Source organism: Stegodyphus dumicola, chromosome 7 (assembly GCF_044657685.1).
Source record: "Stegodyphus dumicola isolate Sdum_Otavi_A_Nest chromosome 7, ASM4465768v1".
NCBI lineage: Eukaryota > Metazoa > Arthropoda > Arachnida > Araneae > Eresidae > Stegodyphus > Stegodyphus dumicola.
The window spans coordinates 207,144,681-207,155,807 of NC_140774.1; the positions used below are offsets into that span (position 1 = coordinate 207,144,681).

An 11,127-nucleotide genomic window follows, 5' to 3' on the forward strand; every position below is an offset into this window, starting at 1 on the left:
TTCAGGATAGCTATATAAGAACAATGCTAAATATAAATCTAATGCGTATCCTTAGTGGAGCTTGTGATACATGAAAAACGCAAGTTGAATTTCCTCAATCGGCCCATAGAACGGGAGATGTAGAACTGTGCCCCCTCTTTTTTGAGCAGTTTACTTCGTGCATATTTTTCGATTGTGCTAAGCAATGTAATTTGCATTCACTTTGTTAATTGTAATATAGCTGCCTATTTGCCTGCCTTCACTTCACATCTTTTTGTGCTGCATTCAGGAGTGAGCAATGTATTCCATTAGTTGAATAAGCAATGTGCATGAACTCTGCTCACTATGGTTATTTCAATTGTATTTTTGAATGTTTAATATTTCTTGTTATTTGCAGCAGAATAGTGCTTGTTTGAATGTAGAGCAGTCAGATGAATTCTGTAGCTCCCTTTTTTTGTTTTCTATTAGTCGTCTTTCAAAATGGTTCGAAAAATTATTTAGTATCCTCTTACATAAAATTTTTGCCTTATAAATAAACGTCTTTTCACATAATATGATGCATGTGCATTGAGTTACAAATATATATACTTTTTAGTTTGCATATTTTATATCTAATTCTTGAAGCTGATTCGTGAAATATCAATCCGTAGTTCTACAAAAATGAAACTCGTATCTTACATTTTCATGTTACCGGCAAAGTATAAAATCCAGCATTCTGTAAAATGCCTAGGCAATACCTATAACATGTATACAATACCTATAACTAGCCGGCAATGAACTATTCATATTTCCTGGCTAGCCGGCAATGAACTATTCATATTTCCTGACTAGCCGGCAATGTACTATTCATATTTCCTGGCTAGCCGGCAATGAACTATTCATTTTTCCTGACTAGCCGGCAATGAACTATTCGTATTTCCTGGCTAGCCGGCAATGTACTATTCATATTTCCTGGCTAGCCAGCAATGAACTGTTCATATTTTCTGGCTAGCTGGCAATGCCGGCAATGAACTATATTCGTATTTCCTGGCTAGCCAGCAATGAACTATTCATATTTCCTGACTAGCCGGCAATGAACTATTCATATTTCCTGGCTAGCCAGCAGTGACCTATTCATATTTCCTGGCTAGCCGGCAATGACCTATTCGTATTTCCTGGCTAGCCAGCAATGAACTATTCATATTTCCTGGCTAGCTGGCAATGAACTATTTGTATTTCCTGACTAGCCGGCAATGAACTATTTGTATTTCCTGTCTAGCCGGCAATGAACTATTCATATTTCCAGGCTAGCCGGCAATGAACTATTCATATTTCCAGGCTAGCCGGCAATGAACTATTCATATTATACTATGAAACTATTCATATTTCATACACTTCCTAGGCATTCTATGGAATGCTAAATGACAAAACGGCAAAGTAGGAAATACATTTTCGTTTTCGTTTCAAAGAATCGAAACTACTTACCAGAAGTTAATAAATGATGTGAACTAGCCAATACGACCACTCGGAAGGAACCACCGGACTACTGGCCCCTGAATCGCTAGAATGGGTTGTTTGTGGAAAGCAAAAGTACATTCATTTATCCTGTTAAAGAAAGCATCAGTACTATGTCACAGACGCCGAGTTATTTCCCATTCTTCATAAAAACACATTTGAGTACTGGACACGGACGAGGCGACAGAATGTTGAAAGAACTTTCCACCAAATACAAAAATGTTACGCGTAATGAACACTAGGGAAATTATGCAGTTCTTCAGATGCTATAATTTTTGTGCATTCTGAGTTATAAAATGAATGAGACGTAACGCTGTTAAGCAAACCTAGAGCCAGAGTTTTGCTATGGTAAATAAATACAGTGAATTTTAAAGAATGCATTTATTATATTTTCCTTTATGCACTATCAATGAAGTAGATTTAATTTAATTTTAGGTTAAGTATAAATGGAATGCAGGAAAAATGTGCATAATTTAATATTTACAAGGAAGCCATGTAGTGTGCACATCAAATGTTTCCTTTGAAATGCCCATAAAATATCCATCCATCTTCTCAGTGTTTATTTTTCCAAATAATCCCGTTCCAAATTTTCAAACTAGCTAGCCCAAAAAGCCTTTACAATCATCAACTTCATCAAAAGGATGATCTATGCTTACTGCATTATTTGCAAGAACTTCATTAATAATTTCACCCGAAGCTTCAATTTCAGACCCTGTTCATTCACTGCTGTATATCCAAATAAAAGTTTCTGTTTCATCAAAACTTTTTTCCCATGCCTCAGTGTCAGAAAGAATGTGTCGTAAAATGTTGTCAGCTCTTGTGGGCTCGTATTAATATCATTTATGTGTATTCTGGACTTTTAAAAGTTGAACACATAAGCGGGAAAATCTGAATGACTGGCTGGGACGTAGGTACCACATCATCAGATGGGGTCAATTCCGGTCAAAAGAGGATGTCTGGTAAGCCTAATGATATTCCAAGTTTTCTGTCAATTTAGCTAATATCTTAATTTTCATAAGGAAAACTAATATTTAAATAACAATGTTCTGTTATGTAACAATGTTACGCTAACTGTGTTCTGTTAATAGCATTTTGATCTTTGTGTTTAAATGAATAAATGCTTATTTAAATATTGACTTAGTCAATATCTCTGTATTTAGCTTCTCAGCTAATATCTTAATTTACAGCTAATATTTAAATTTTGTTAATGTTTGTTTAGCTTTCGGGATAGCTAATATTTAAATAACAATGTTCCGTTAACAGTGTTCTTTCAATAATATTATGTTTTATGTGTTTAAATGAATGAATAAATATTTATTTAAATATTGACTAAATATGTATTTAAATATCTTTTGAATTTAGGTGAACTTTTGTTAGAATAGGAAGGTCGTCAAGCTCGTATCATCCACCCAGATGAGCAAACTGTCAATGGCGCCATACATGTGATCCATCGTGTAATGATGATAAGGCGTGATCTTACCAAATCAGGTGCTCCCATTGATTCATTTAGCAATGGCTTCTTATCCATCATTCCAGCTTTTTTTCGGTCGCCATATTTTTCTGAAGACCAACACACATAGTAGAAAGAATAAAGGAACACATAATAAGGCAATAAAAACTGCTGTCAAACACTTACTGTGTTTAAGTAAAAAAAGAAAGATTTTTGTAAAAAACTGTGAAATGTGCATTTTAGAAGAAGAGGCTATTTCTGTGCAATCTTGTGTTCTTTTATTGTGTACAAACGTTAAACATCTTCAGACCAATGCCAGAAAATGTATTACAAATTCACGAACTGAAGTGTAAAAAAATGTATGTTTTGTAATAGAGTATGAATAATTCAGAAATTTGCTTATATTTCATAGAAAGCCAGTGAAGTGACACCATGGAAAAATTTTTGAGCCCTTTTGGGTAGAATTAATCAAAACGCGTTAAATGGAGAAGAGTAAAATTTATTACAATGTCCAAACTCATTTTTTAATTACAGTTCTGATTGAAAAATTTGCTGTCAATGTACAGCTTTTGTTAGTATTATCTATAAGAGGAGAAAGTTACCATTCCAGAATACTTGGAATTTTGTAGGAATATTCTATGAATCCTCTACTACGATTCTTCAGTACTTTACAAAATTTTAAATTTGTTATTATTGTATATTAACACAAAAATTGTTTGTTTAAGAAATGTTAAGCAATTATTCATGGCAAAGCAGATTGAAGTGTGTCGAAAACTATTTAAAGTACATTTATTTTATTAATGACAAATTCTATGTTTTGTAGAATGCAATCATTAGAGTCATAGTTTGCTTATTAAAAATGGCATCATGCAGCTGCTTCAAAAATTATCATTAGCTGTAGATCGAAAATGATTTAAAAACAAAGGGATTGTATATATTATAGTATGCCCATGTTATACTTATAAATTATAACTCGGATGTTAATTGAGTTAAAAGTACACGAGATTATTACTTCTTGAGTTCTATTTTCAAAAGCTTTGCTAGTGAAACTAATTAAAATTAATGAATTAGATCTGTTATGTGAGACCATGTTGTTTAATGTAGTTTCTTACTTGCATATTGTAGTAAATTGTTCCCCCCAAAATGACTGCTATTCTTGTGATACTAAATCATATTATTTGCAATAATGTTATTATTACTTGTGTAGCGAGATATTTTTTTTGTATACATGTAACGAAGAAACACACCCTTGCTGAAATCCTTCATAGCACACTCTGCTGTTTTGTCAGTTTGCAGTAATATATGCTTGAATGTTTATGTTTGACCAATTTATGGAAATGTTGTAAATTTTACTGTAAATGGATATAAATGAAAGGACCACTTCGGTTCACGAAATACTACAGCAAGGAAAAATAGTGACTTGCTTTAGTTTTTCGTATTTCTGTGCGCAGTTGGAATAGGTGGCACTATGATTTCGTAGTATATCGTATTGTTATGATTACTATTTAATTACAAAAATTGTTCGTGAATATTATCGCAGCAGCACACAATGAACCATTTGCTGTAGGTATTAGATGTGAACGAAACTTTGTTCGTTATGGTCCTCGTCCCCCCTCCCTTACTGTGAATTAATAAGATTGTAAATCCGGTATTTTAGAGAAGGAATTATTTGGAAAAAGACTTTTCCTTAATTTTTTGAACTTGTATTATAGTTGCAAATTTTATGATTGATATGACTTTTTTTCTATTAAATGATTTAGAGAGATTCTGATTTAAATTACTTGTTTTTAAACTATTCACTGTTATGTAATAAATACGAGGGCCATCCAGGAAGTAGATTACGTTTCCGTCTGTGTCCGCTAGGGGCGGGGCTAGCGCGGCCATCTTGGGGTCAGAGCGTTGCGCAGCTCAGTCTGCATCTAGCCGTGCTAGTGAGAGGTTCGTGCTGTGCTCCGTTCAGATACTGTGACGGTTTGAAATGTCTGCGTTAATTGAAAATCCCGCGAGCTGCGAGGTGCGCTCAGTAATAAGGTTTCTGACTGCAAAAAACTGTAAACCGATAGAAATCTATCGGCAGCTTCGTGAAGTGTATGGGGACAACATTATCACTGAAGGTGGAGTGCGTCAGTGGGTCATAAGATTTCAAAATGGCCGAACCAATGTTCACGACGAAGATCGAAGTGGGAGACCCAGCATAGTGACCGCCGAACTTCTCGAAAAAGTCGATGCTAAAGTCCGTGAAAATCGAAATTTCACAATAACGGAACTTTCTTTGAGTTTTCCACAAATTTCGCGAAGTTTGTTGCACGAAATCATCAGCGAAAAGCTTGGTTACCACAAGTTTTGTGCAAGATGGAAGGCAAGAAGAGGTAACGAAGTGGTTGAAGGCGCAGGCGGCCGAATTTTTCGACGAAGGAATTTCCAAGCTCGTACATCGCTACGATAAATGCCTTAATTTGTATGGTGACTATGTAGAAAAGTAGTATTTGAGTGTGGCTTTCATCTGTATTTAATAAAATTTGTTTCCTATACTTTGTTTATTTTTTTATTCCAAAACGTAATCTACTTTCTGGATAGCCCTCGTATATGATTCTTTTCTATCTAATTGCAAAACTTCTAAGGTTTTTAAATTGCAAAACTTATATAAATTAGTAATTTTTAAGTAGTTTTTTAAAGCTGAAATTGAGATTTTTTTCAAACAAAAATAAATAAATAAAAAGTGAAATGAATATTTAAAAACAAAAATGGCAAAAGACGTTACTAGAAAGAGTTAAAGTCCAAATTATGTAACTTTAAGCATTTAACTTTTAGAATTTTAAGATAAAATATTATATATGCATACTCTAATTTTTAAATTGTGTAAATTTACTCGCTTGAATTTTCCCTTTTTAAGTTAAACAAAAATAAAAACACATAAAAATATAAACAAACACATTAATGAATAAACAAACACCTACAAAAAAATCTGATGTGTACACCACATAAATTCCTTGTAGGGAATATTAAATTATATGCATTTTTTCTTGCATTTTATTTAAACTTATTAGATTGAATTAAACCTACTTCGCCGACAGCGCATAAACCACAATAGAATAAATGCATTCTTTAAAATTCACTTTGTTTACCACAGCGACACTCTGGTGCTAGGTTTACTTAACAGTATTATATTTCATTCATATTATAACTCAGAATGCACAAAATGTATATATCATTTAAAGAATTATCTAATCGTTGCCACATGTTCTATTCAAATACTATATTAAAGCTAGAACTATGTATAAAAGAAATTAAGCAAACAAAACAAAAAAGAAACAGTTTTTCACAGACGATTGAGTATTTCTCATTTAATTAATTCAGTTCTCACTTTGCAAGAAGGCAAAAATACATAAAAACTCAAAATATCTATATTAAAAATTACAAAGTAAATCTCAAACGCTTATTTCCTCGAAAAAATTCCAGAAAGAATTAAGCATGATTTAATTGGCAATAATAAATGAATGCGTTATCTTTGTTGTTGCGAAGCTAAGTTTCTCTAGATTGGCAACAAATCCACTAGTCTCCTGTTTCAAATGTAAACATCAATGGCCGCCATTAAAAACAGGCTTAGCGGCAATTAAACAACTTTAGAATTGTTGATAATTCTAAACATATTGCATACAGATTTACTAAAGGCATAAAAACCTTAACCGGAATATAAAAACAACATAATTCAATCATTTTTAAAGCAAAAAATGTGCAATTTACAAACATATAAGAGTAAAGAAACTGAGATCACTGAGCCGGGTAACAGAGTGAATATATATATAAATATATTTATATACGTTTGGTGCGGCCGATTGCAACCCAAATACGAGGTGCACATGTACATGTTATAGCAGTCCTATATACAAAATTTGAACGTTCTGAGGCTACTCGTTTTTGAGTTATGCGAGATAGGTACGCACGTACGTACATACATTCGTGCAGACGCCACAAAAAATTCTCTTCAGAATTAATTTTAAAGCAGTTTTATAATTTTTTTGGAGGAAATGAGTCTTATTCTGTCCTTACATACAGATATCATGCAAAAACCGTTAAATTGCATTCGATAGTGGCCAAAATAGATATTTTTGTTGAAATATGTTTCCTGAAACTTTTCGCGATTACAATACTTCCTTTTTACTTCGTACAAGGAAGTAAAAAGCACATGAAATTAAAAAACTCTTTACAGTTTAATAATTATGAGTATTTTTTGTTTGAATTTTAGTATTTTAAACTTGAACTTTTATGACAAAATTGCACACTTTGAATTTATCTGTTTTGATTCAAATTATGAAAGAGTTCTTAATGTTCTATCAGTTGGTTCAGGGATCAATATTAGTGACAGCTTTGGAAAATACATTTATATTTAACTAACACAACATTGATCAAAATGTTCAAACGGTAAGCGTATATTTTTTAGTCTAAATTGACTCAAAAATATGTTCCCTGTTTGATTTAATTTGTCAATATTAAGCATTTTTTTATTAATAATTTATATTAGGCATTTTTTCTTAATTTATATTTAGCTTTATAATAATTCATTTTTATTAAGCCTTTTTTTACTATTGCTATATTATATTAAGCCTTTTATTTTTATTTTTAATGCCTTAATATTAATATTTTTAATATCATAATCCCTTTTAATACCTGACAAGAAATGAATTTTTTTTAGTTATCTTCATGCCTGCAAATTTAGCACGAAATATTAAGTAAGTTTATTGCGTACAACTCACCGTTCTTTTACATTGAGTGCTGATTGATTGCAAAACAACATAGAAATTATTTCAGTATACTGTAGTAATTTTTTATCATGTTATTTCAGTATATTATAGTAACTGCTTATCTTGTTATTTCAGTATACTGTAGTAATTTTTTATTTCGTTATTTCAGTATATTGTAGTAATTCTTCAAGTCATAACTAAGTATATTAATATATTCGCTTAAGCGAAAAGTTTTCTTTCTTGTGCCCAAAATGCGATCCAATCAATCCAAAAATTAGCTTAATAAAAAGTCACGCTAACTTTGGAAAAATCAGTGCCATAGAAATGTATTATGCCCTCAATTATAACATGATTTTAAGGAATGAAGGTTGTAGAAAGAACCTTACGAAATAAATGAGCTGGCCTTAAATATATTATTGATACCTAACGCTTATATGTATTAGCCGGAATAGTCCACTCTTTGCATAACGCTGGAGATAAACTGAAAGAAAATAATTGTGATATAACCAACAGAAGGCGCTTTTCAGGTATAGGTCCTTTGAAAATTATAAAACATAAGCCTCATATATTGGCATAATAATTGGGGTTCGACTGAAAAATGACTGATGGAGAGAGCTCCTCACTAGGGGGCAGGTGTCAAATTTCCGTTTCAGTGATGTACTATTAATTTTTCCTTTTTATTTTTTTTTCACCTTAGATTTTAGCTTTTTTTTTAAGCCTCCCCCAGTTAGCATTCGAATTCTACGTAATTAATGAAATGTTGAAAATACAAAATGTGCATAAATTTGGTGTAGCGACAAGTCGAGTAAAAACTGAATGAGGACATCCGGTTTGTAGCATCTTCCCATTACGAAATTCATTTCTAGCTCTAAATATTAAGTTCAATTTCTTTTCCAAATAAAACGAATACAGGCTGAAAAGTTTCATTGAAACTTCTAGAATAATAAATGAACAAATCAGATCCTTTTTATATACGTAAAGGGAAGTGTTACACTGTAATAGCTCTAAAACAAATTATTGTAATGTTTTTTGATAAAAGAAATAAATTTAAAATCCGGGTAGAAAATTATTCCTGGTAGTATTAGGTTATAATAATTAACTGGAACAATAAAATTTGTAAACATAATTCCTTAGGATTTACACTAACTTAACCCCTTGTGTACGGATTTATTTGAGAAAATTTTTGCTTGTGGAATGGATATAATTTTTGGTTGCGATTCATCAATAGCTACTTCACTTTAGGAGTATAAATGTAACAAAATTTAATATTTAGATAATCCACTATATTTCTAATCTTCCTTATTCTGTCATCTTCATTATCCGTAAAATGTAGAAAGCTTGAAATATCAAAAGCCTATCGCATGCCATATAGTGCTGGCAAAAATTGGAGTACTTATTGCATATCGTTTTGACCAATACATATGCATTTTTGGCTTCTTTATGTGCAACATCAAGATGCAATATAAGCTTTCATTTCATCAGAACTTACAGGAAACCACTTTTTTTTTTCCCACAACCTTCTTTTTCTATCCCTTGTCTGGCATATCTATTTGTCTAAACCACCTTTTTTTTACACAACCTTCTTTTTCTATCCCTTGTCTGGCATATCTATTCGTCTCTTCTACTATAGTGTCCCAAAAATCTTCATTCAAGACTTCTTTCAAAACATCCAAAGGTGTAGGATTACTACCTAGTCTATGCAGGCTCCTTCTTCTTCCCAGATTCATTCCTCTGATACTGGTCACGAGAAGATTCACTATCACTGCTCGATAGACGTCTTGTGCGTCTTCGAAACCTTGATATTATATTACAATTGTCATCATTTTCTAGTTTGATATCGTCTTCATCACCTTCGCTTTGTATTTCATTGCAATTGTCAATTTCAGGATCACTAAACAATTCTTCTTTAGATTTCTCAGTCACTTTCACTATCATAAAATATATTCCTTGTTTTTGACATAATGGGGCAGTGTATCACAAATAATGTTCACCGAAATACTGTAATTGCCTCTTCTATTATGACTGATACAAGCTCCAATGAAATGAACAGAATTGTGCATAACCTCAAATATCATTTTAGACATGTCATCCGCTCCTAGGGAAAACCAGTGAATGCCGTCTCTCAGACGTCAAATGTACCCAAGAGTTTAATTTTTGGTTTGACGTCTTAGACACGTCAACCGCTCCTAGGGGGAAAAAGTGAATGACGTGTCTCAGACATCAAATGTACTCAAGGGGTTAAGAACAAACAAGTAAACTTTTATCTTTTATTTGTTTCGAACGGATTTTATAATATTGTGAGGAATTGATTTAAAATAAGGGCTGGAAAAATTGTTCGTCTTTCGACAACTGAAAAGCTTTAGCTAAAATATTTCATTTCATTTTCCCGCTCTTCCAAAAATTAAGCAAAACATAACATTATACGAATCCAGAAATTTTATTTATACAGAGTGAATCAAAAATATATAGCACAAATGTAAAGGGGATCGAAATAAGCCAAGTTTGTAATAGAATGTGTGCGTAGAATGGCACGTTGAGGACGTACATGGCGACCCGCAGGCAAAAATCTGCATTCCCCGTGCGAAATGTAAGTCGTATCTATCGTTCCATGAACGCAAAAAACCACCGACCTACATTTTATCCCTGGGGCTGCGGATAAATGGAGCAGTTATTCGAAGGAAGCGCAAAGAATTCTTCCCCTGTACTTCCTATGAATAACTGCTGCGTTCCTTTCGCCTGTGAATAAAATGCATATCGTCGAGCTCCGTATTCAGGTTGCGATGCATACCACTCAAAATTCACACAAAGAAAGAGATTTTACATAGCTTCATCATTTACAAGCCCAGTTCAATTGACTGGTTAATATCCAAAAAAAAAAAAAATGTTTCATTATTATATGATTAACAAGACCTTTCGATATGTTTCTCTGTTTTTATGTCAATAAAGAAAATATATGAAAATCTTTGTCTCATGTAATCTGGTTTGCATTGGAATTGTCATTTTTATAAAAAATCATGTATGCTCGAAATGAATGGAACAGTATCAACTTTATAAAGTATTGACTTCGGAATATATTTTGCTTAGCCCAAAGGGCTAGTAATTCCGAAACGCCACTTTGCGTCGATTCACTTTTCAAATTGTTGCCGCCAAAAATTATCGCTATCAATTATATTTAGAGAAACTAAGTAATGAAGAATCTGCATGAATGTTTCTCGCGCTGTGATGAAACAACGGTACTTAGAACCATCCAGTTCTGAATAACGTAGTCCTCCAATCGAACATGGGCATTTAGAGGCCCGAATTTTGAATTTGTTTTATTATCTATTTAAAATATTGTAAAACTTTAACAAATTTATGATTAACAGAACTCTACGATTTCAAAGCGAGCAATGGCAACACTGTACGAAAGAAAACACCATTTTTATCCCCAGCGCTCGAGACTGTGTGATGGAAATGCTAAAG

The 11,127-nt window shown here is 32.6% G+C and overlaps 1 protein-coding gene across 2 annotated transcripts in view; it reads left to right on the forward strand.

Moving 5' to 3' along the window:
• LOC118203587 (uncharacterized) overlaps nt 1-4,688 on the forward strand; it is a 61,488-nt gene extending 56,800 nt beyond the window's left edge. For both annotated transcript variants that reach the window (XM_085821276.1, XM_085821281.1), the window contains one exon: nt 2,836-4,688. In XM_085821276.1, the coding sequence (XP_085677402.1) occupies nt 2,836-2,850 (15 nt within the window). In that variant the 3' untranslated portion in view covers nt 2,851-4,688. The remainder of the gene's footprint in view (nt 1-2,835) is intronic.
• Nucleotides 4,689-11,127: the final 6,439 nt, after the last annotated feature.